This window comes from Sciurus vulgaris (genome assembly GCF_902686455.1).
Source record: "Sciurus vulgaris genome assembly, chromosome: 15".
NCBI lineage: Eukaryota > Metazoa > Chordata > Mammalia > Rodentia > Sciuridae > Sciurus > Sciurus vulgaris.
In genome coordinates, this window is record NC_136476.1 from 70472952 (window position 1) to 70498615 (window position 25664).

The following is a 25664-nucleotide window of genomic DNA, read 5'->3' on the forward strand; positions in this document are numbered from 1 at the left end:
TAAAAAGATACTCCTCAATAACCTTTGGGTTAATATTTCCAAGTGGTTAAATTTTTCGTGGCTCTCTTTTTGTTTAATTTTTAGTTTTATTGCTTTGTGGTCAGAGAATATGGCCTGTATAATTTCTAATTTGAAAAAAAAATTTATTGAAGCTTTCTTTGTGGCCTGTCACATGACCAGTTTGTAATTGTGCCATGGGTTTTTGAAGAGATGTGCATTGTTTTATAAGTACGTATAAAAACCTATCGGGCTGGCTGGCTGTGTCTTTCAAGTCCTTTATTGGCGTGTTGGTTTTTTTTCTCCCTGATCTCTCTGCTTCTGGGAGCCATCCTGCAGCTGACCATTATAATGGATGGTTTTTTCCACTTCTCCTTGTATTTTCAACAGTTTAAAAAAATTTTTTTTTTTAGTTGTCAGTGGACCTTTATTTTGCTTATTTATATGTGGTGTGAGACTTGAACCCAGTGCCTCACACATGCTACAGAAGCACTCCGCCACTGAGCCACAACAGTTTTTGATATATGAAAGTTCCTTTGGTAAATTCTGAAATCTTTTTGTGCGTTGTAATTTCTTTCTTCTTCTTCTTTTTTTTTTTTTTTTTTTTTTTTGTCTTGGCGTCCTCTCCATTTCTGCTCTGTGTTGACTTGGGTCTGGGGTGATTTTGCTGACCCCTTGAGCTGTGGCTACAGGGTGGTGTCCCACACGCCCCCAGTGACAGCCTGGTGCTCTCTTCTCTTCAGCCTCTCTGAGTTCGCTCCTCGCCTACCTGCTTCCCTGTTCTCTGACAGGGAAATTTATATACCATCTGTATTTACTCTGCTTTTCTGTTTCAGTTTCAACTTCTTTCTGCCTTTTGCCTCCTTATTTTGGTTGTGGTTTTCCGTGATTGTTCCCCCTGCTTATTGTTGAATTGTCAACCTTTTCTTTATTCCACTTTTATTTCCCTTTTCTTCATCCCCCCGCCCACCTCCACCCCCTGTCCCTCCCTGCTTTGCTCCTAAAGGTTTGGAAGTCCTCGTCCTTGTTCTCATTTCTTTCTTAGTACCATGTAAACTTGGGCAAGAATAAATATCACTCATTCCCCTTAAAGAATGCCCCCCCCAGTGTACTTGACCTCTGAATGCACTTTTACTTTCCTTATCCTTCCTCCATGGTCTGTTCTTGGCTAAGGAGATGTGGAATTTTATGTCCAGCTTTTAAAGAGAAAAATTCTGCCTTACGTTTTCGGGAATCCAGCGTGAGCTGCCTCGAACGTCCCGCCTGTGTTTCCAGTCACTTGTAGACTTCGCTGTCTGTTGGGTTGCCTTGTCCCTTTTTAAATTCTCTCTGGCACTTCTCCCTTGGACTTCTTTCCCCCAGGGTTCTTTTCAGGAGAGGTGCTGGGTCGGTGCCGGAGTCCCCGGGCCTCTGAGGAGGTGGTTATTTTCCTGTCCTGAGTCTGGCCGGCTGCTTTTTCTCAGACCCTTGTAGCCCCCGTGCATGCCTCTGCCCTTGATCTTAACTTGGCTCGGCTGACCCTCGTTTCCCTTTCCTCTATGGAGGCTTTTAGGATTTCCTCTGTTCTCAGTGTTGGAAACTTGTTATCAGACAGTATCTCGGTGTCTGGTTTCCTTCTTCTTCCTCCTCAGCACTGGGTCTTTGGCTCAGAAGACTCCAGCCCTTTTCCTCTGCTCTGGTCTCTGCTGTGGAGACCTGAGGGCAGCAGGGTCAGTACTGGGTCTTGAGGGTAGAATCGCAGTACTGTCTGGAATACCCGCTTGCCTGGGGTGCCAGCTGGCTGGGCAGCTGGTGGACCCTCTCTGAGACTCACTTTCCTCCTCTGGAAAAGGCAGATGAGAGCAGCTCCTAGCTCCTCGTTTTGTTGGGCCATGAAGTAGGACGTAGCTGGCCAGCATGGAGGACCGCGTCTGGCTGGAGTAAGCAGTCAGTAACAGGAATTGTTCTTCCCCTGATTCAGAGATGGAGGAAGGAGTGAGCTTTTGAGCTGGGCTTTGACGGATGAACAAGAGAAAACCCGTGAGTCTCACTGTCCCCCTGAGACGATGGCTTGGTAGGTTTGCAGCAGAGGAATGTCTGGATGGAGTGATTCCTCACCGGGGAGTCCTCAGTCTCCCCAGCCGGTGTCCCCTTCTGTCCCTTTTCCCGGTACATTTGGTCTTTCTGGTTTTTGTGACTTTGTTAAAGGCAGACTCCAGGTGTAGAAAGAGCCTTTACTTTGTCATAGAGACAGAGCTTCACTTTGGCCTGCCAGATCCTGCTGTCCTCACGCACGGCTTGTCTCCAGCACGTCCTCTGATGTTCTCCTCTGTGCATGACCATTCGCTGGACTCCACCCTCACTTTTGTGTCGCCAGATCCTGTGTGCAGTTGATGCTGAGAAAATGCTTGCCGAGCTGGAGAGGAACGGCCTCACTTGCCCCTCCAGGAGGAAGGATCGCGTCTCACCTCACCGGGCTGGTGCCCTTGCATTTGCCATTTCATAAAAGATTTTATTTGTGGTTGGACAGTCAGTTCTTTCAGGAAAACTAGAAGAACTGGTTTAGAACCATTGTGAAACTCTATTTTAATAGCAGCAAGTCAGGGCTCCGGCAACTTCAAAAAGGGCGATCAAGAAATTCTTGTTTGCTCAACAGAAAGAGCTGTTTGGTTACATGGCTTCAAAGTCACCCCAAACGCCATGTAATTTTCAGCTTCTAATGATTTTCTGGTGATTAGCCTCTAAGGTAACAGGGGAGAGTGTAATTTACTTAGAGGGATGTTCTAGGTTGGTTTGCCAAAGTTGGTGACTGTCCCTGGAAACATCACCGGCAAGAAATTTGGCAGGGGAGCTGGTGGGGTGGAGCAGTTCTGGTTGTCTTCCTTGCCCTTGGTGTGGTCAGAGGGCAGATGTTTTTGAGCTTCTGTGCTCCATGGGGCACGGGTGAGACAGGATGCCTCTGAGCAGGTGTGGCAACAAACCCTTGCAGTAGTTTGGTGAGTCTGCCTCCCAAGAGTGGCCGGGCCCAGGGAAGCCATGGCAGGGCAGACAGCAGGACGAGGAGCTGGTCCTTGGACTGAGCGGGAAGGGTGTTCTCAGCAGCACCTACCGAGACTTGGAAGCATTTGGGAGCTCTGCATCCTGAGTCCCACCGTGGCACATCTGGACCTGAGGAGCTCAGCTCCTGGTCTCCTCTGTTGCCGTGACTAGACACGGGCCCCTTGTGGTCAGGTGTTCTGAGTTTTCTCTTTTTCTTTTGAAGAGAAGCTCTGAATCTGGGCTGTTACATAAACCTTTCAAAATTTTAAATAATGGCCGCTAATTGAAAAAAAATTAAATAATGTAAAACTCCCCCAAGTCCCCATTCAGCACACCAGGTTGTGGAACCTCTTTAGGAGCTGGAGAGAAACCAGGATGCAGAAGGATGCAGGCTCCCGTCCTGGCCATGACTGTCCTGCCCAGCCTCCCCTTGGCCAGTGAGAGGCAGGAGGGTTCAGCCTCTGATTCTGGAGAGGAGTGCAGGGACTCAGAGAACTGATCCTCTCCCTCGTCATGCTTCACCCCAGCTGCTGGGGCAGGAGGGTCAGGGGTTCTTTGGTTAGGTTCTTTGGTTTTCTTCTTTCTTTGGTTTTCTTCTTTTAACATTTGTTGTTGTTACTAGATGTCTGGAGATCGTGATGGGTGACCGTTGAGGCTGATGGCCTCTTAGAGCCTCCAGCCTCCCTTTCGCCCCCTCCTCAGCGTCTCAGTCTGAGCCTGCGTGGACTCTTCCTTTTCCTTCCTTCTCTTCTGGATCATAAATACGCTCGGCCTGAACTGGCCCTCGAGGTGGACTGCTGCTCCAGCCACTGTGTTTCCCTCACCCGCACTAGATCGATAAATATTTTACTTAAAATTCTTTGTTCTTAAATGTGCACCACAGAGTCTAGCTGATAGAAACACCATGCAGGCCGCATGGGTCGCTCTCAATTTTTCTAGTAGCCTCATTAAAAAAGGAGAAAAGGTGCAGGTGAGACTCGTTTGAATAGTGTTTTATGTAACCCAGTATCTCTACAGTGTTATCAGTTCAGCATGTCGTCACAGTAAGAATTCTCGTCAGGGTGGTGGCCGCTATGTCTTTCGTCCAACATCAGCATGCCTTTTCTGGGTGACGGTGCGTCACGGTCTGGTCAGCCCCATTGCAGAGCCCGGGAGCCACGTGTAGCTGGTGGCAAGTAAGTATGGCTGACACGTGGCTCCCACAGGCGCACGTAAAAACTGATGTCCACAGGTAGGAAAGGGGCACCAGCTGTCAGTGACCTCGGGACTTGAAGGGTGTGGCTGACCCCGTGGGAGGCGTGCTTGAGCCTTGGTGGGCTCCTCATCATCCCCCAGGTGAAGCTCCTCCAGCTCACTCCCCTCTCCAGCCCATCTTGCACCGTCCCTCCCTCTGTCCTACCGGCCTTTGCTTCCTTCCTCAGACACTGGTCCTTATGGATGCTGCCCTTGGCCTGGTCCTGTCCCCCGCCCCCTCCCTGTGCCTGGCTTATGCTAAGCTCCCCTTGCTGCCTCTAACTCGGGCCAGATTGCGCCAGGTGTCACTGTTGGTGGGGGGTGTGTCTTGCTGCTCAGCTCCTGCCATGGGGCGATTCTCCTGTTAGCTGCCGAGAGCCCATAGGGCAGGGGCCATGGCTCCTTTGTTCTCTTGATTTATCCGCAGCGGTTAGTATAGTGACTGCAGAAAATAGATGATCAATAAATATGAAATGAAGGACGCAGGGCTGCGAGTCAGTCCCATGGGGCTCCCAGAGGCCCCACACCTCTGACGGGGCCGGGAGCTCGCCCCCACGGCCAGCGTGGTGTCACCTGCTATTGTTGGCAGGCTCATCTTCTCCCTGTCCCTCTCTTGACTGGCTTTCAGTTGCCTGTAAATTATATTTTTGGTGGCTGTTAATAAAAATATAGGGCTGGGGAAAAAAAAAAAAGACTTCTCCTAATAGAATTTTATTAAATGGCACTAGTTTAAAAATGTCTCGTAAAAAGTTAATTAATTTGGGATTTGGGGATGAAAGGCGTGATATAAATGTCAGTTATTATTATTACAATTTCAGCCTCATGCTTATGCTCTGGATCCAGCCCCTGATCTGGAGTCTCTCCGACTCCCACGTCCTGGCAGCTCTGCTGACATGCCGGAGGCAGATTCGAGCTTCGGGGTCCGTGGGGGATGGAGAGGACCTTGCCAGCTTAGGCCGACCTACCTGTTCATCTAGGAGGGGTGAGGCCTTGAGAGCCAGAGCCACTGTGGGGCCCAGGGCTGGTTAGAGCAGGATGGTGCTGTTTCTCCGGGGAGTTCCTGGCTGCGCAGCCCGAAATATCAAGGTCCAGGGCTCAGCCCCTCACGGAGTCCCGGGATGCTCGAGCTGCCGGGCACAGGGAGGTCATAGCCCTGCCCTCCTTTTACAGAGAGGGAAACTGAGTTTGAAGGAGGGCCGTGGCTTGCCTCACCCAAGGTCACATAGCAAGTTAATTAAATTTATGGAGAAAAAGGCAGCGAATGCAATTAGTGGAATGGGGGAAGCCTTTAAAAAAAGGTTCAGACGGTTTATTGGTGACAAGGCCAAAAACTACTTTCCAAGGAAAAGGGGGGTCCTAGGGCTTGCCGCGAGTTCATGGAGACGGTCCTCCGCTCCTCCAGGACGCCCCACCTGCACTCCCCCATGGCTCTCAGGGCGCCTAGGGGGAGGTGCTCAGCCCCAACCCCGTGTGTAATTACCAGCGTGACGTGGGCTGTGATGGTCCCACAACCAGGCAGGGAGAGCTGCACGAGAGGGATCCAGGGGTCATTTGCTTGCCACCCTTTCTGGACCTCGCTCCCTCCACACTCTGCCTGACAGGTGCCGGCTTGTTTCCAGTGACAGACTCACCTCGTCTTCCCGGAGCCCAGTCTGTGGGAGGTTCCAGAAAGGCCTACTTCCCGAGGAGCTCGGGGCTACCCCCCGAGCTTTCCTTTGTTCTTCTATCCTTGTTCTCTTCGAAGATGACATCGACCACTCTTCTTGCTGAGTGGAGGCTCCACGTTACCCAGTGCCACACATGGGGCCCGGTTCTGAGGAGGGCTCAGGATGGTTTGCGGAGGAGGTGAGGAATCAAGCTCGTGCCGTTTGGGTTTCTCTGGGGCTTTTCAGTGACTCCTCCTCCACTGCTTGGTTGGGATTGGTGGGGAATTTGGAATTCAGATGGAGCTGGATTTGAACCTGGCTCCTCCACTTGAGCAAGACACCTGCTGTCAGTACTCTGGCCTCCTCATCTGAACAGTGTCACGCCTGGCACTGGAGGGGCAGCGTGAATGTGGTGCGCCATCCGCCACTGCACACTGAGTGCGCACTCGCATGGGGTCAGGAACGGCACTCCTGGGTAGCAAGTTCCCTCAGGTGTCCTTCTTATCACCGCCTCAGTCCCCAAAGTCCATCTCTGAGCTTGGCACACCGTCCCGACTGGAACCTTCCAGTTGCATAGCCACGTGCCTCCAGTGATTACCAGGTGACTGACAGCTGACCCGAGCTGACAGTTCTGCCCTGTGCTTTCCACAGCTCAGCACTAGGCTGCTGGCTGGGCAGGCCACATCTGGAGGCTGGAACGGCCCTGAGGAGGCTTTCCACAGGCCGGGACCGCCCTGCCTCTCAGAATGGGAAGCGGCCACCAGTTCTCTAGCCTAGAGAGGAGTGTGTGACACCTCTGTTGTCATGTTTTATTGTAAATAAAACCTTCACTCTTTTGCTTCCCCTGCCTCCTTCAAGGAAACCACAGCCACCTCGGAAGTTCAAGTCCTTTAGGTTGAGGAGCTGGGAGGTGGGAGGGAGGGGGAGGTCCAGACGACGCCCCTCTGGTCGCCATCATGTCACTCTTGACGAAGCGTCAGCGTGGCGGCTCCTTCCCTGGGCCGGTGGCAGCGCGTGTGGATTGCATGCAGGGAGACGCTGTGGCCTCTCCAAGAGCACAGTGGCCTCCCGCCTGTGTCTTTATTGGATTTTGTGGGTCTTTCTGCTCTGGGCCAAAAGTGGAGCACAGACTCATAACTGGAGTGTGGAGCCGTCCCTGCCTTGAGCTGCAGACCTCCAGCACCTCCATTGCCACCATCAGCCCCGGACAGGAAAGGGCAGAGAGCTCGGCCCCACCTGCTTCTCCCCGGCAGCCCAGGGATTTGGGGGCTGTTTAGAGGCCCAAGCCAGTTGGAGGCAGCGCCTGCCTTTCCCACGCCTCACAGGAAAGCCAGGTCCTCATGCTCCTGTGCACGGAGGGGTCAGGGCCTTAGAGAGTGACCCAGCTTCACAGCAGGCAGGTCAGAGGGGAGAGAGCAGGTGTGGGAGGTGGAAGGTGCAAGGATTCCGAAAGTCCTTTGGTCTAGGCCCCAAGCTGAGCTGTTTCAGATCCAAACTTAGTGCGTTAAAAGGTGAGGTGTTGTTTCATCAGACCCACCTGGTAGTTGTCCCCTCAGGGCCTGTTTGGTGCCGCTCAGCCATCAGCGTGTTTGAGCCTACTGTTTGCCAGCCGTCGTGCCCAGAGTCCACTGTGCTGGGTGCACCTGGGTGTTCCTTCCTGGTGGCAGGTACAGGAGGCACTGCCGGCTGTGCTCTGCTAGGGTGAGGGGTGTTGTCCCCGGGGTCAGGCCTGCTAAGGGAGTCATCTCTGCACTTACTAACTTGCAGGGAAGCTTCCTGCTTTTCTGCATTTTGAAACTCTACATTAAGGTTGCCGTTCCATCTTGGGTTCACCTCCTTGTCCCCAGGAGGGAAGCTCAAGGACAGTGGAGCAGTTGATCTCTTGCCTGTTTTCTCAGCCTTAAAGTCACAGAGATAAAGCTTGAATGTGGACTTCCTGGTCTCCAGTCCAGACGTTACGATTGGACTAAGGGGATGATGGGGGAGAAGGCGCAGAACAGAGGGAGGCCTCTGTCATGGTGTCTGTCGCTGCCGTGAGGTCACCTGGGCTTTTGACTTGTGTGTAGGAGCCTCACTTCTTCCGCAGAGAGGTAGCTCTGGTTATTAGAAATTGCTGTGCTCCTGGGAAACCCAGGGAAGCAGTGTTTCCCTTGGAGGGCTGGGAGTGTCCTCTGAAGGCGAGAGGCCCCGCCTTCCCCGCCACCGTGCACGCTCTTTTCCTCTGTGTTGTTTGAACAGTCCTTCAGTTTTCTCCTCGTCCCCACCGCAGGGTCTGTCCCGCTGGAATGCCTGTCAAGGTGCTCATTACCTGCCGGGTAGACGCTTTCCCTGGAGGAGAACCTTCCTCTCCATCCTAGCCTCAGAGCTGCCTCCCTGTGACTTCTGTCCCCTGGGGACTGTGTGTCCCCTCTCCCCCGCCCAGTGAAGGGCCCCTTGTGGCCCAGCCCTGTCGGCCGCCACCACTTGGGCTGCACCTGGGAAAACACAGCCTGCCAACATGTAAGTGTGTCACTGCCAATAATAGTGTGAAGGCTCCAAATCCAGGGGCCTTTCTAGGATCGTTTTCCTGATTAATTAGGTCAGCATCTCCAAAATCAATTTCCAGCGAAGCCGCGCTGCTCCCCGCCCAGCCTGGCCCTGTGTTGGCCCGGGAGGCAATTCCAGCCCTCTCGCACGGCTTAGGCCTGGGTCTTTCTACCTGGGAAGAAAGTCACGCTGCACATCTCTTCTGTGACTATCCTGACTTTTTATTTTATCCCCCCCCCCCCCCCACATCTTCCATTAAGCCCCCGTAGATCCTGCTTCAAGCAGGCAATTAGACTAACAACGTAATTATATCCCTCCATGCTAATTGTAACTGGTTTAAGGGAAAAACAAAGAGCAAAAGGCGTCAAAGTCTCTGGAAACCAGAAGCAGCGGTTGTAATTTCCAGGTATTCCTTGTCCCCAGTTGCTGGCAGGCTGGTGTCTGCGTCTGTCTGTGTAGCTTGCCTTTGGCTCAGACTGTCACTAGGACACCTGTAGGCTCAGACTTCTCCTGAGCATGCGCTGTGGCCACTCCCTGTCCCTGGTCCCTGCCTTCTGGATCTTCCTGCTTCTTGGGGCCCTGGCTCTACTGGCTCCGTCAGAGCCTTGGAGGGTGTGGCGAGGTGGGTGAAGGCCTGGGAGGCGGTGGCTTTCATCCTGCTCTTGCCAGCCCTCCATCATCCCCAGCAGCCGTGGGTTCAGGAGGCTGGGGAGGCCAGAGCTGGCCCTGGCTGCAGGGTTTGAGCTGGGTTGTGTGGCAGGGATTCTTTGGGGACACATCTCCCACCGCCCCACTGTGCTTGGCATTTCCTGTCTCTTCAGGCCAGGCTGGTGGTTGGCGAGGGAGCCTTGGTCCCTGCCTCTGGTCTGCCCTGAGCCTGGAAAGGGAGGTGGACAGTGACGGAGCCTCGGGACCATTGGGACAAATACACATCAGAGGGGCTGCAGACCTGCCTTCGGCGGCAGGGTGCTAAGGGACCTAGAGACGGGGACTAGGGCAGGTGGTGACAACTGGGAGGTTTCCTGGGATGTCTAGGGTTAGACTTGGAAGGTGGGGAGAGAGTTGACCCAGCAGGGAGCGTGGAGGTCTCGGAGCCCGCCAGTGTCCAGAGCAGCAAGTGTGGCTTAGCACTGGCGAGAGCTCCTGAGGAGCAGTGTGGCTGTCACTGGGAAGGTTGCCAGAGATGACGAAGACCAAGGAGGAGCCTGGGACACAGGCAGGAAAGCCCGAGAGGAGCCTCAACATAACCTAGGGGGGTTTCACAAATAACAGCCTGCTGCAATGAAACTGGACAAGCTGTGTGACCTTGGGGTGGTCACTGAGCCTCTTGGAGCCTCTCTTTCTTCACCAGATGAAAGTGAGGACCTGTCAGAAGTAAGGTCTCCAGCGACTGCTCAGCGGGCATCAAGACCGCGTTCTGGCTGGGGAGCCGGTGCCCCCAGGCCCGGGGCACATCCTTCAAAGTCTGCAGCCCTCCCCTGTCACTCCGGTGTCTCCAGAGGTGGGGGTGTCGGGCAGCTGGATGCAGTGGACTCTTGGGCACACGGTGGCTTTCCAGTTCTCATGCCTTCTGCCACCTTGGTCACGTGCCTCAGGAGAGCCATGCAGTGCATACTCCTGTCCCTATGAACAGGTTTCCTGCTTGACGATCTGACCTGTGTCCCCTGGATGGCTGTCATTCAAGTGGTCCCAGAAGATGAAGATGCCTGGAGATGGAGATTCCTGGAGATGCCGTTGGAACCCCACTTCTTTTGGGGACTGCCCTCAGGGTCTTGTCCCCATTTGGGCCACACGGTGCCAGGTGTTCCCGCCCTGGGTTCCCTATCAGTTGAGCAGACAGGGCGTTTCATTAAAATTTCCATTAACTATTTTTTTCTTTTTTTAAGCCAGTGAGCAATTTATAGATTCATTAACTTTTTACTGCACTTGTGAAACCAGGAAGAGGGGAATAAAGGAAATGAAATATTTGGTCCGCAGCGTTTCACTCAAAGATGGTGGCTCTTCCATGAGGAGCACAGGAAGCTGGTGATGCTGGCGGGTGCCGGGAGCATTGGTGAAGCCTGGGTTCTTCCAGGAGCATCCAGAGCTGGACTGGCCTGCCAGGGAACACCCCTCTCCCCCCACCGAGCCCATTCCTGCACTGGGTAGCTGATCGTCCTGTTGTTCAAACCCACTGACTGCTTCTTCACCAGGTGGCTGTCTCTCTGACAGCGGCCTCCCCAGGGAGGACAGCATCACTTCCAGTGATGTTGAGCATGACTCTGGGTGTGTTTTCTTATGCGGAGGTGCACTCTGACCATGGTAGCCCCCTCACTGCATTTCCTCTGGGGGGTTAGCAATGGCATGATGGTTGGGTGTGCGGGCTTTGGGGCTAGAGAGCTTGGGCTCAGATGCTGGCCCCATTGCTTGCCAGCCATGTGAATTTAGACTAGTGAGTCCCCTGGTCTGAGCATCTGTGTCTTTATATATAAACTTACGGTAGCGTCAGGATCTCTGGGGAGTCCCAGGAGCGAGACACTGCTGTGCTTGATGTGGGCACGGGTACGTGGTGACAGGTGAGGTGGGCACTGAGCCTTCTGGCCCTGTTCCCGTCCCAGCCCCAGCCGTGTGGGTGGACTGCCCCTCTGCGGCCATTCTCCGCTAGATTTGGTCCCCTAAACAGCAGCCACGCCCCCCCGCCTGGGTTTCCCCGTGGTAAAGTGTGTGCACGGGCCCTGGGGAGCGAGACCCTCGGTGAGATCGGGTGTGCTTTGGGAGCCCCTCAAAGTCACTGGCCCCTGAGTGTCTCAGCACACTAGCTCTCACCGCTGCTGTGGTCTCCCCTTCCTGCAGCTGGAAAGCCTCGCTTCCAGGGTCCCTTCTGTCAGGAAGGCAGTGGGCTTGGACTGCCTCTAACAGAAAGGGGGAGCCCCAGGGCTTGGAGGTCCTCCAGGGGCCATCTTGCCGGGCGCCCAGGTGGAGTGTGACTGCCCTGAGAGATGGAACTGCCCCTGGGTGGACAGTCCACTCTCAGGACACACAGTAGAGGCAGATGCTTATAAAGTCTCAGATCTCTAGTCTGGAGTAGGATGGGACCCCATCTTGTCCCACTCCCTGCTCTTACAGGGTGAGAGTTTTAAAGTATACCAAAGTAGTAATAGTAGAAGGCCGAGCAGGAAGGAGGAAAGAAGTCATTCATTTTTTTTTTAATAGTCCCAGGCACGAGCTTTTGGGGACCCTGTGTGTGCATGGAGCGTTTGCTGATGTAAATGTGATGTCAGGTCAGGGGAACATGTTGATCTGCCCTTGGCACCTCATCTTAGCATGTGTTTTCCGTGTGGGTGTGTCTCCACCACCCCGACTCCCCTCAGTGGCTCTGTAGGCAGGATTAGCTGGCATTGCTGTGCACCGTGGCTTTCCCCAGATGTGCTGTCCGTAATGCATGGGACATCTGTGTGCAGGACACTTTTTTTCCCCCTTCTTTTACACCACACTCAGACTTTGCTTCTCAGAGTGAAATCCTGGAGTCAAGGATGTGGGAGTCGGGAAGGCCGTGTGGCAGGGGATGCGGCAGCTGCGACACACACCTGCTCTGCTGGGTCCTGTAGGAGAAACCTGGAGGGAGAGCCAGCATGCCAGCCCGGCCACCGTGCTGCCTCCGCAGCCTGCATCTTAGCTGGGGTTGGTGGCTGCTGACTTGTAAGATTTGTCCAAAGACTTTGGACCAAATCTTGAGCTGTGGCTGGAATGTTCATTTTTTGCATGCCAGGCTGAAAGTGCAGAGTGTGACCAGAGGCCCACCTGGGCCCCCAGAGGAGGGGCACAGCCGCACCCGGGAGAGGGCTTGTGGATTGCACTCACGCGCACCATCTGGGGGGTGCTCACTTCTCCTTCCGGGCCTTTATTTTCTGTGCGTACAACAGGCCTTCTGGCTTAAGGGACAGCGTGTGTGTCTGGGGACTCAGGCTTCACTAGCGAAGCCCGTGTGAGGTGAGAGGCAAGCCCAGCTTTGAGGAAGGTGTTGGTTGTTCCCTGGCGCAGGGGTGGTCAGTGCTTTGAGTGGACTGGGGAGAGCACGTGTCTTCAAACCTTGTGTCATAGGACTTTGTAATTTCCCAGTTTGAATTGAATGTAGGCATTCCCACCGTCTCCTGCTTTGGCCATGGCATGACTAGCCATTGATGATGGGTTAGGGTGACAGCTTGAAACTTGTTCCGTGGTCTGCAAGGCCCCACCAGGACCGGAACAGTGGAGATGGTGGCGGACTTGGTAGCACTTGGTCTGTGCCGGCCTCTGCTCTAGAGGTCGTATGTGTATGAACTCTTCATTTAATTATTTCATTAAATGAAAGTTATTTCATGAAAGAAAAGCAAGACGTGGGATCTCAGAAAGGGAAGCTCAGTATTCGTCTTGAAAGATGACAAGGGCCTGAATCTCAAGCTCTGCTAGTCACTGTGTGAGTCCGGGCAGAGTGACTTGACCTCTGCTCCTTCCTCTCTGAAATGGAAGTCATGACTCCTGCCTGGTGAAGAGCTAAATGAAGCCATGGATGGGAAGGAACCCCCGAGTCACTGTGCACACACGTGTGGAGCCCTGTTGGAAGGTGTTATTCCTACCTCACTCCAGACTTGAGTCTTTGGAACCCTGAGTCCTCTTCCCCTTTAAGGATGTTGTGTAGATGCGCTGTGTATGCTGGGCTATCTGGTGGGCACTGGGGAATCCAGAGGCATGGTCTCGGCCTGGGGAAGATGGATGGTCCAGCTGGTAGACAGGTCATAAAAAGATGACTGAGTAAACCAGCTGCTTGATCAATACTGTTCAAATGGCTCAGGCAATAAGTGCTTTAAGAAAACTGGGGAGGGCGGTGGCCCTGTGGCCCAGGGGAGGTGGGACAGAGCCTTACAGCAAGGGGAAGGGCCCTTTCTTTCTTGCAGATTGTAGTTAAATTAAGCCTTCAGCAGCAACCAGGACAAAGAGGTTCACAGGACTAAGCCTGCTCCTGTAGGCTAGGAATGTTTTGCCACTTATGTTGTATTGTAAACAACAACAACAGAAAGTTCAGTGTGGCTGCGGAGTGGTCTTCAGGTTGGAAAGTTCCAGGGCCTCCAGCGGGGGTTTCCCTCAGCCCAGCTGGTGTCAGACTTCAGTGCCTCAGAGCCTCTGCCCGATCCCTGTGAGGGTATTGTCGCTCTGGTCAGGGGATACTGGGTGCTTGGGTCCCCTGGCCATGGGTTGGGGACACTTAGTTTTCTGTCTTGGTTGTTTTCTGGCAGTAGGATCTCAGCAGAGGCTGGAGATAAAACTGTGCTGGGGACCTCCAGGTATCCTGCATGTTGCCGGACTGGGATCTGATGGCTAGGCTTCCATTTCCCAGACTTCCTTTAAACTGCAGGCTGCAAATCTGCTGTGTGGTCCAGCTTAAGACAGCCCTGGCCTGTGAGGAAGGAAGGTGGAGTCACACAGGATGGCCAGGTGGGCCCCCTGGGAGCTGCATAGGACAGGGTCCTGGAGCCCAGTGCCCTCTAAGCCCATCAGCTGGTGGGTCCACTCAGCACCCCCCTTTGTCCTGCTGTGCTTGGTGGCACCCAGGACTACATTTCCTAGAAGCCCTTGCTCTCCCTTGGGCTGCTCAGCAGGAAGATGGGTATAGGGGAAGGGAAGCCTGGGCTGCCTGTCCCACTCATCCTCCACTCTCCTAGTATTTTTTGCATGGCCTCAGCCCTCCTTTTTGTGGTGCACCCCCTTGGGCAGCACTTGCTTTCTGCTGGACAGCTCCACCTGTTGACAGCACCATCTCCTCCCTTCCTGCCAGGCCAGGCCTGGGCAGGGTGGCAGCAGCTCCTGTACTGATCCCTGGTTGCCCCCTGTCCTGTTTGGCCTCTCAGTTCGTCTGTCACCATATACCCAGGTCCCTGTGTAACATTGCCTCTATTTAAAAGACCTAGAGGACTTTTTCTGTTTTTCTAGCCCAGACCCTGCAGGACAGTCCCGAAGCAGACCCTGTGGCGTGTCTGTGGCTGTTCCATTATCCCATGGAAGCCACTGTAAAATCATGGCTGCCCTAATGAATTCAGAACACAAGAATTTTTTTTCTGTCCTCTGCAAAGAAAACAGAATTGTAGAATAATTTCAAAATAGTCTGGCTGCCGATTTCTCAGCATGTACCCATTGAGATGTGTAGAATTACAATCTTTCTTTTTTCTGCACGGGCCTCTCATTTGGAGGAAAATGGGTGGACCCTTCCTTTCCAACTGTGAAAGGAACTATTTTGATTTTGAAAAAAAAAATTCATGCAGTTGTTCTCTTCCTCCCTGTTTGCCTGGACTGTTGATCTTGTGATATATTTATAGAGATCGTGGTTGGCTGACCAGGAGTTATTTTGCAATAGGAATTCATAAGATTTCTACTTTGAGCTTGTGCTCCAGACTTTTCTGTATTTTTTTTCAATCTTACTTAGAACATCTACTTTGCCCTTCTGTAGTTATTTCTCTTTCACAACAAAAGTAAGCCCTACGCTTTCCTTGTTTTTTTTTTTTTTTTTTCCTGTGTGTATTTATTGTCTCTGAACTTCTCTCTTCTTTGATGTCTCTTTTTACTCCAAATTTTAACAGGCCACAGCTCTTTTATGTAGGAATGTTTTTGCAAATGAGAATGTGGTGACCTGGAATAGGGCACTTTGGGGGTCAGGAGACCTCGGCTTACCCGTCTGTACAAGGAGGATGCTGGCCTAGACGAGGGCGAGCGTGCCGCCGTGCCCAGCTTTACTGTGCTCAGTGCAGACGGCAGCAGCTGATCACGGCTCTGCCTCTCTCAGCTCCGCCATGGCCCTCCTTCCCCACACGCTGTGCCAGGCAGCCACTACCGATTGAGTAGAGTGACTTTGAAAATGAACTCGTTTGCCATTCTTGGACTAGATCATCCCCTAGACCCGTCCACCACCCCAGTTCTCTAAGTACTGGCAGTACCTTCTAGTTTTGATCCTTGATGAAGCCCTGTCTGTATGCAGCACAGCCCTGGATGTGGAGAGACACTGGCACTCAACACAGGCAGCCTCAGGGAACCTGCAGAATGGTGGTGTATGGGCTGCTTGCGGGCTTGGCCTGTGGTCCGGGAGGGCTTCCTGGAAGAGGCATCTGGGCCATGAGACAACAGGTGCAAAGGGGGAGATGCAGAACGAGGAGGTGCCCCAGAGCCCACGTCATCCACTTCTCCAGTTTATAACTGGGGAAACAGAGGTTTAGAGGGAAAAAGGCTTTTTTGAGTTTTAGTAAATGGTAATTTTATAGCTAAAATTCACTACTGAGAAATCACTGAATAGAAAATGATTCCTCCAGAGAGCTTTGTGTGTATTAGACGGTTTAGACCTCAGTAACCTTGTGAGGCAAGTACTGTTGTCGCTCCCATTTGACAGACGAGGAAACTGAGTCACAGTTTAAGTGACTTACCTGGTGTCACCCAGCTTGAGAGTCATGGAGCCAGCGTTCGAGCCCAGCCCATCCATCTGCAGGCTCCATGCTGGAACAGTCAGATTGTCTCAATGTGTTAATTTTACCTCCCACCCTCCATGCCGTCATAGTGACGTCATCCAGGTCTGTGACGCGTGCAGTATTGTTGGCACTCACGGAGAATGTGGCAGGCTTTTTATCATTTCATCTATTCAGCGGCCGTGTGACGGGATGATTTTTATCTATTTTACTTTGGAGGAAATGGAAGCTCAGAGATGTGCTGTGACTGGAGCAAGATCTCGCAGCTATTTATGACCCTGGCAGAATGTGAACCTTCATCTGCCCGGTACCAGGTGTCAGAGTTGGAAGGTCTCTGAGAGCCATCAGCAGGCAGCCCCATTGGGCAGACAGGCAGACTGAGGGCCAGGGAGTGCCTTTCCCAGCAGGTGGGAGGAGGGCTCTCCTGGCCTGAGCAGCTCTTGCTCCTCCCCATCTGGGCACCCTGGCATTAATTTGGCCATGTCCCAGGGGGCTTGAGCCTTGAATGCCCCTGAAGAGATTGGAGGCCAGCCTTTTCCTCCTGGCTCACTTAAAGATACTTAAGAGGGTGGATTATAACCTGTCCCCCAATGTCGGGTTCATCTAATTTGGAGTTTTCAACTCTTTTTATTTGTAATAGATTTTCCCTCCCCAGGAATCAAAAAAGTTTTCTATTTTTTTATCCTCCCTCCCACTTCCTGCTGATCTGAAGTGAATATTTATCACATATTTAATGAGTAATCTGAGTCTTGGCATGGTGAGACTGTACCAGGACATGGTTTATGGCTGATCTGGTTTTAACTCGCTCCAGGCGGTTTTCCCTGGAGTTTTCTGTAAAATCATAAACCTGGAGAGAGAATTTTTGTGGAATCCAGTCACATGACCCACTCTTTTGTAAATTGAGAGATTAACTGTGTGACTGTAAGGAACTGAGATGCATTTTTTTTTTAAGAAAACAAACAGAGTAGCATTTATGAACCCAGAGGAGTGTGTCCATTCCAAAAGACAGAGAAAGTCACTCTCCAAGGTCACCTGCCCACCCCGTAGGCAAGACTGCGGAGGCTTTGAAAGGTGGGCTTGGATGTGGAGCAGCTGGGGTGGGGTCTTCACTCAGCCTCCCTGCTGGCCCCACACCCAACTGCCTCTGAGACCCTTCCTAGACCCGGGGCCCTGATGTGCGCCCCATAGGGTAGTTGAAGACATTAAGTAGAGCTGCATGCTGTGTCCGACCGAGCAGGCGGACCCAGGAGGTGCCCAACAGACACAGCTGCTCCTGGATGGTCACCCTTCTTGAGTCCCTCTGTGCCGAGGGACTCGTTCTGGCTGACGTTATGTGGATGTGAAAGCCCATTCTAGGCATGGGGCCAATCGGAGCCTTTCACCTCACAGAAACCCTGGGAGGGGGCTCTAGGACCCTCAGTCCCCACCCCCATTTTACAACTGACGGTTCAAAACTGTGACTGGTCAGAGGTTCACTAATAAGTGGAGGGCCTTGTGCCCGGGCTGAGTCCTAGGATGGCCACTCTCGCCTTGGCCAGAGGTTCCTTCTGCCCAGTGTGGTCCTGGAGCCTGAGGGCAGCAGCTGGCCCTGGGAGGGAGACCAGGCCTGAGCTCCCCTCAGCTCAGACCCCACTGGCCTCCCTGGGTTTTACTGTCAACCTCCTCTCCAGTTCTAGGTCTTCGCTCTTGTCCTGGGAGATGACAGTGGCCTTTGCTCTGGGCCCTCAGCTGCTGGTCTCTCCATTCAGGAACCCACGGGTGCTTTCAGGGCTGTTTGAAAGCCCCAGAGTCAGGATTGCCTGATGTACAGGTGCTGACTAATGACCGACTTGCCGTTGGTGACCCTGCAGTTATTACGGTCCAGATGCAGTGGGCACAGCTGCTGGTGAAGAAAGATCCTGGGAGACCCACCCCCACCTCAGGGAACAAACAGGCCCATGTTGGTTCTAGTCCAAGGAAACCGGATTTATTTCTTGACACTTAACCTTAGAGACCAAGGGCAGAAGGCTGCATGACTGTAAGAAAGGAAGAAATCAGTCCTTGCCCCGTATTTCCCTTGTGGTTGGAAGCTTGGCTGATCGGTGTGTGTCTCCAAGCCTCCCTCGTGGACGCTGCCTGGCTCTTGTTAGGGGACAGCTTTCACGCCTCTCCTGGTGAGCACTGTTGCACTCCAGAGCAAGATCAAAGGGAAAAAGTCTAGATGGAGGCCTGGGCTGTGGCCTGGGAGTCTAGACAGGACCTCCAGTCTGAGACTCTTCACAGTGTGCTGGTTCCCTCTTCCAGAGACACAGGCCATCAGAGCAGACCTCAGCCCTGCCTGGCTGAGCCACCCGGCTCCCAGATGGACAAGGTGGCACCCTCTCGCTGCACTGAAGGTGGTGGGTGCTGCTACCTTCACCCAGCCAGTGAGCTTCTTTGGCGTCTAGATTTTCTCTTCTGCCCGTGGAGAATGAGCGCTGGGCTTCCTGTTCAAGCACCCCTCGCTCTTGACCCTGCAGTCTTGTTGGATCTTGTTGTCAAAGTTGCTCATGGAATCTGGCTCTTTCTTTTCAGAGTTACCAGTCGATGATTATAAATAGATAGCTTGAGTCATTAAGCCATCGCTGCCTGTCACCCTGATTATTCTTGTTGAGCTCTTTCCTCAGCTGTCCTGGTACCCGACACATAGTAGGCACTTTAATAGTAATACACAGAACTGTTTGGGGGAGAGAATAATAAGGAACCATGTCTGATTCATTTTTGCTTGCTTACCCCCAGGACTTTGCTCAGAATCAGACACCTAAAATGAACTCTATAAATACTTACTGGAAAACAACACGCATCCAACTTAGTACTAGTTCTTTGCACCCAAGAGCTCTACTTCCCCCCTAGGCTTGGTAACCAGGGCAGTCAGTGGCTTTGAGCAGCCACTTCAATTGGGAAAGAAAACACAGAATTAAAAACCAAGTACCACATGTTAGAATCATAATTAGAGACACGGTTTAATTAGAGAATTTATAATGCATTGAGTTGGAGAGGATCATTCTTCCTTATAACTTGCAAAACCACTGTTCAGCCTTGGCACAGTCACTCTTCAGAGGTGTCTTTCAGGACCCTTGGTGAATGGAAGTGAGGACTCTGGGCCCCGGGGGGCCTGGAGGTTGGACAGTGTGGAACAGCTCGTCCACATTGCTTGGGACCAGGCTTCATTCCATGGTTCTAGAGGCGAAGGACCATGTGTGTAGGGTAAGTGGCCGTGGGTGCGGATTGAGAAGATGTGTGAGCTCGGCCAAGCCACTGACCATCCTGCAACTCTGGGCAAGACCCTTGCCCCTCTGGGCGCTGGGTTAATTCATGGTCAGGAGGGGAGCACTGCCTCCCTTCATTCCCTTCCCTGAGAATTTAGTCAGAGAACTTGGAAAACTGCAGAGGTGGCATTGCTAATGAATGGGAAAAGGAGGGGCTGGTAGACCTGTTTCACTGCCCCCTTTCAGATGATCTGTATGGCGCCGTGCTGACGGTTGATAGTCCCATGTACCAGAGACATGGAGGTCTTGATGCTGTTGTCCAAGACTTTTGGCATCTTGCTTGACTCTTTCACTCACCCGTCACCCAGTTCATCCGCAAGCCCCGTGGACTCTGCCTATTGGGAAGCCAGCGCTTCCTCGCTCCCGCCAGTGCTGCAACCTCAGCCCCCAGCCGCCATACTGTGTGCCCGGAGCCTTGCCAGCCTCCTGCATTCTCCCTGCCTCATGGTCTCTTGCCAACCTGGCAGCCACAGTGATCTTTCTAGATTGGAGCCATGGAGATTTGGAATTGTTCTCTAGTGGAATTGAGGCTACCCACCCAGAGCCCAGCACAGTGCTTGGCACATAGTAGGTTTTCAAGAACTATCTGCTGAGTGAGTAAAGGAGCAATTGATGATAACAGATCAGTTGATAAATTTCATCCAAGTAATTGCCAATGTAGTTCATTTATCTAGGCAACATCATTATCAGTTATTTCCTGAGAAATAATCCCAGTGAACAGATTCAGCAATATTTGCTGAATATTTGCTCCATGCCAAGCCCTGAGCTGGGTGCTTGAGACTTGGCCATTTGTGGGATATGGTCATTGCCCAGGAGGAGTGACATCTGATGTAGGAGTATTTTGTGGGCACTGCAGGAACTGTGGTCTCAGTCTTCTGGAGTTGGTGGAAGGCGTTGATAGTGGTATATTAGCAGTGTTGGGAGAACAATGAACAGGGACAAATTAAATAGTGGGGGGAGGGGGCAGTCCTTCAGTTCTCCCAAGAGGAAGTGATTTTCATGTTGCAGTCGGGGAGGAAAAAGGCATGATCCTAATTACACCACCATGGAAGTGTGCTATGCAGGGTCTGTCCTGGGCTTGACTGGCTGAGGCGCCATCTTGGACATGCCCACTCCAAGATGGTGACCCCTTCAACCTCACAGAGCTGGGGGGGTTGGGGCCCCCATGTGTGGTGCTACCTCAGCCTCCCTGAGCCTCTGGCTGAGCTCTCTGATCACAGAAAGGCATTTTATTCTTCAAGACTAGGCAGCCAGGACCCAAGGAGCTGTTTTTCCTCCATTGTGCAAGCATGACAAATCATTAATTTTTGATTGATTTGCTTAGAATTATGGGCGCCCCAGCATTCTTTCCGCCGCTGAACAGCTGTATAACAAATGAATATATCAGTGTGCACAAAAGATTGGAGATCTAAGAGAAGCAATTACATTGGCCACCCTCCCCCACCCTCACCCCTTCCCGAGCAATGAAGGGAGGAAATTTTTACCAGAAATTCCTCAAGTGGCTTTAAAAAAAAAAAAAAAAAAAAAGTCTTTCTATAATTGAATTAAATCTTTATCTCTTTATCTTTTACAGCAGATTTCCAAACACACATCAGTTCCCCACATGCTTGGGTTCTATCCATCCAGGAGGAATCTTTAATAATGAAATTTCAACTTGTGAATTAAAACCAAAATGGAAAAAAAAAAAAAAAAAAGCAAATTCTACTCCTCCCTTTTTTTTTTTCCTTTGGTTGCTGCTATTCCTTTAAGATTTTGGAACCGTACCAGTGCACTAAATGTGACCTCCATAACTTTTAAATTAAGAATTTATGCTGGCTTGAAATTTATGAAATATTTCAGCATGAAAGAAAGCCTTTTTCCCTCAGGAAAATTGAGCAATAAATCACAGCACTGTGGATTTACTGCCCTAGAGCCAGCGAGAGATAGGATTTTTTTTTTTTTTTTTGCTTCATTCTGAAAAAAAAAAAAATGTAATCATATAAGACAGCTTAGCTGCTGTCCTCCCACTCTCTAGAATTTTTAATTTCAGCTGTTTCTGCTTGGATTTATTTCCAATATTCCTGCTCGGCTTTTCAATTTCCTCAGTTATTAAATTTTAATTCAGTGCATTAGCATTTAAATTAAAAAAGGGTTTATTTTATCGAAATCGTTGGCCAGCCCCCATCCCGTAGCACACGAATTGCCTGTTTCTGCCATTTGCACAAAATGTGAAATGCAGCTAATGTCTTACAACTTACATTTGCACAAATTTAGAAATAAAATTTCTGGGTTTGGAATAATATTTTCTTTCCAAGAAAACCCTTAATAAGAGAATGGAAAAGAACAACTTAACATTCATTTGGGAGGGAAGAGGAAGGTCGAATGAAACCAAAAATAGCCTTGCCCAGATCCTGTGGAGAAGCTGGTGAATAAGGAATGGGTGGGGTAGGGGTGGGGGTGGGCTCTCTGGTGAGAACTGGAGGGCTTGGATTCCATGGTCCTCAGCCATGGAAGAGTGAGAAAGAGGGTCCCTGTGGGTCCTCTGTGCCCTCCATATTTCGTAAGCCATTGAGGGGTCTGTTAAGGTTGGGTCAGCTCAACGTGGAGTGGCAGAGATGGAAGGAAAGGCGGGGAGCCCTCTGCCCCCACTCCCATTTTCACCAGCAAAGAACCTCAGGTCCAGAGAAAGGGAAGAGGTTCAGAGTGAGACCCAGAGCGAGCCAGGACTGGAAGCTGCATCCTTCAGCAGCACATCATCCCTTGGCAGAAGAGGAAGGTGTGACGGCTACAGCGGTGCAGTTCCTGTGCCCAGAGCCGTCACTGCTGACCCCCCACGGGCTTGGTGGTGCACCTGTGTTCCGGTTGAGGGTGTCCCGCCCATTGGCGAAGCCAGTGCTATGGTAGGCTGGACCTTTAAGAGGCTGACTTTCACAGCAAGGAATTCAGGGCAGCCAGGTGGGCCCTTCCCCTCATTGACCAGCTGTGAGATCTTGTACAAGGACTTCTCTGCCTGTGCCTGTTTCCTGGGCTGGATAAATGGTGGCCTCTGTGACTACATCCAGGGTTGTTAATGGTGGTTATAATGATCCCAGCTGAACCTGTGTGAGTTCTGTTCACCTGTCACCTCCTTGAGGTTATCTTACTTAAGTCTCAAGGCGTCCTGTGAAGTAGGTTCTTGAGTTAGCATCCTGCTGAGCTGCGGATGAGGAGACTTGCTGAAGACCCCTCAGCTAGTCATGGCAAAACCGAGACTGGAACTCAGACCCTCAGCCCTGTGCTCTTTGAGTTCAGTTCAAGTTGAGAATGAGTTCGGGTGGTATGGGGTAAAGGTGGTTTGCGTTTTAGGTGGGATCAAGAAGTTGCTGGTGTTCGATCTTTTTGGCCTAGAAAAATGGCAGAATCCAAGTTAAGCTTAATGCAGACCAGCGGGACCCCTGTGGTGTCCACAGACAGCCCCAGCCTAAGTGCTGCAGAGCGCCATTCCAGAGAGTTGAGCTCTCGTTGCCACAGGTCACCATTGCTGCGGGCAATGGTGTGACAGTGCTGTGGTGGACATCTCCCACTGTCCACGCATGTCAGCACTCCGCCCCCGGCTGGCCCTCCTACATTGCCCCTCGTGGGACGCCCCGCACCCCTGACCCAGCCCAGGTGGTCTTCCTTCCTCCGACTGCTCCAGTCCCCCAGTGTTAGTGCCACCACCTGGGCCTCTGTAGAGACAACTGCATTTCAACAACTCCTTCCAACAACTGTTTGAGTGTTGTCGGCATTTTGTCCCTGTTTATAAAACTGAGTAGAGAAAACAGAAACGAGCGTGACTTAGTGCTTCGATACTGAAGTGGCATCATCAGCTCCGTGAAAGAAAAACAGTGGAGACGATGAGCTGTGCCGAAGACACTCGGTCACGGTTCCCCGCACTTGACCTGGTCAATGCTGCATAAAGTTGTGATGGAAAAAGAAAAAACAAAACAACAACATTAAAAACGTGTATGCAGTGCTCCAGCACTTGGTGTCTTGGACATGAGCATCATGACACACCACGTACAGGTTCAAGGAAGGAGGGGTGGCAGGACGAGGCTGTAAGTGATCCTGTCCTTTGCTCCCAGTGACGTGGCAGGCAGACCTCCTGCCTGCTCTGCTGAAATCATGTCCCGATGGTCCATTCCACTTCTCCTTCCCCCTGGCACCTCTCCTTCCCTGACTTTTCCATTTTCCTTGCGTGGAAACTGGGGGCTCTGTGGCGTCACCCACTTCCTGTTTGGTTCTCCTGAATGTTGGTGGGAGATAAATATTGCAGAGCTGCTGAAGGTGGCCTTCAGAGTCACCAGGCCTGGGCCTGTAGCTGTGGGACTTTCAGAAAACGGAAGTCTTGGACCCTCTGTGTCTTTACCTGTAGAGCAGGTGTGTTTACCTGTGGCTTCATGTCCACGCACAGTCATCCTGACCGATGACTGTCAGGAGCAGGGTGGCATCCGCAGGACCAGGCAGGTACCCTAAGAAAGACGAGAGGGAGGGGTGGGGACTGTGGAGAGACAAGTTGTCAGCTCTAATTGGTTGTCACTCTGGGACTAGGTGTCCCTGGGATTTCTGGATTTTTAAGAGAAGTTGGAAATCTGGCCTTTTTTTGGTGGGGGGGGAGGATAAAGTCTTTCATTTTTACATGTTGGTTTTAATCAAAGTTCGCCATCTGGTTTTGCTGATTTGCAGCTAGATTCTAAGCACACATCGAAAAGGTGGCTGCTGTTTCTACTTTTAAACCTCAGTCGTACTCCCACAGTCTGGAAATGTGAAAAGCTCAGGAACAAAAGAACTTTAACCTGTGAGCAGCATCAGTGGACCCGAGGGCAAAGAGGCTGTGTGAGGTCGTCAGTGCATTGGCCCACGTAGGGCTGCCTGTGCGCGTGTTTCACAGCAGAATATGGGGAGCTTGAGTACTGGGGGCTCCACAGCGCCTGCCTGGATGTTTCACAATACAGGGCATATGCCGCGTGGCCTTTCTACACTTGGAAAAATTCTGAGTTTATAAACGCATGCTAAAGTTTCCAACCTGCATCAACCTCACTCTGGCTCCTCTCCTTCCATGTTTCGAGGCAGCTGGGGAATGCACTGTGTGCCAGCTGGTGGTGGTGGAGGACCTTGGCGTTGCTCCATGTCTGCATCGAGGTTCTCTTGAGCACTGGCCCAAGAGTCGGGACCTTAGATGTGTGTCATTTGGTCCTCATGAGACTTCAGGCTGCTCCCTCTGTGCCCAGGACCTCAGTCTCTCTTTCTGAACCAGAATTTTATGATTCCCGAAAATTTCATTTGGTCAGCCTTATCCCCCCGTTCCCCACCCCCAAATAAAAGAGATTAAGAACCAGGACTCTGGCCTCCCCCCCCCACCCCTCGGCTCCTAGGTTTGGGGGACAGAATATCTTAACATAATAGGATTTCCCCTTCTGTTTGGTAGGAATAAATCTGCAGCTACTGTTTTATTGGAAATCCCAGCTGAAAATAAAGATGGTGCAGTTCGATCTCAGATTTAACTGGTTACTTACTTTTCACCGAGTCCCCAGGGCTGTGCGGCTGCTTGGTTTGTGTTGGCAGTGGGTGCTCGCCAGATTCAAAGGGACAAGCAGATGGGGATGGAGAGAGGGCCGACTCCCTCTCACCACTAGGGCAGGTTTCTCTAGCCTGAGGAATGGGGCGGGGGCCGTGGCCTGCTCACCCCTCTGTCTGAAGACTGGCCTTAGCTCGGTGGGTATGGTGGGTAGAATCCGCGCGGCTTCTGCCTGGCTGATGTGGGTGTTCTGGATTTCTTTTGCAGGCTGACGGAGCCAGTGTAGCCGGAAGGAAAAGCACTGCCAGCAGGTAAGCCCCCTGCCCCCAGCACCTCTCCCTCTGTCCCTGGTCGTCATGACCAACAGCCTCCACTTTCTGATCCTCCTACCACCTGAAAGATTGGGCGGTCCAGACCAGCCCTTTTGGCTGAAAAGTAGCCATGGCTTCACAGAGGCCGTGAGGTTGTAGACGGCCTTGTCCACGTGCCTTCTATGGGCTTCCATGACTAGAATTCAAGGATGGCACGTTCCTGAATGACCGTTGGCCCCTCAAGTTGACAGGGGTGGCTGCTGCAGTGTAGACTCCAGGGTGAGCCTCCCCCATCTGCATGTAGCTTCTCTGCCCTGCGCTGGGCTCAAGTGCTCAGGTCCCCTGCCCCTCCCCCTGTGCTGGTTACCCCAGACCAGGGCAGTGGGATGCTCTGAGGAGCCAGGCCAGGCGTCCATCCTCACCTTTGGAGATGGGGGAGGGGTGGTCCTAAAGGAAAGCTGAGCTGCCATCACCAGAATGGAGACAGAGATTGTAGAGGACCCAAGCTGGGACGTCAGTGCAGGGGGCCCAGGTGAGCGCTTGGTCAGTGTTAGCACTGACTCTGCTCCTGGTCCAGTGCTGAGAACAGAGCTGGAAGGATTATATGACCTTTGCTTGGGGCATGGGAGGCAGGAAGAAGGAAGAGGATGGACAGGAGAGTTGACTGT

At 52.1% G+C, this 25664-nt stretch overlaps 1 protein-coding gene across 6 annotated transcripts in view; it reads left to right on the plus strand.

Moving 5' to 3' along the window:
• ZNF618 (zinc finger protein 618) overlaps nucleotides 1–25664 on the plus strand; it is a 158247-nt gene that overhangs the window by 58392 nt on the left and 74191 nt on the right. For all 6 annotated transcript variants that reach the window (XM_079113632.1, XM_079113634.1, XM_079113639.1 and 3 more), the window contains exon 2: nucleotides 24953–24996. In XM_079113632.1, coding sequence (XP_078969758.1) covers nucleotides 24953–24996 — 44 coding nt within the window. The remainder of the gene's footprint in view (nucleotides 1–24952; nucleotides 24997–25664) is intronic.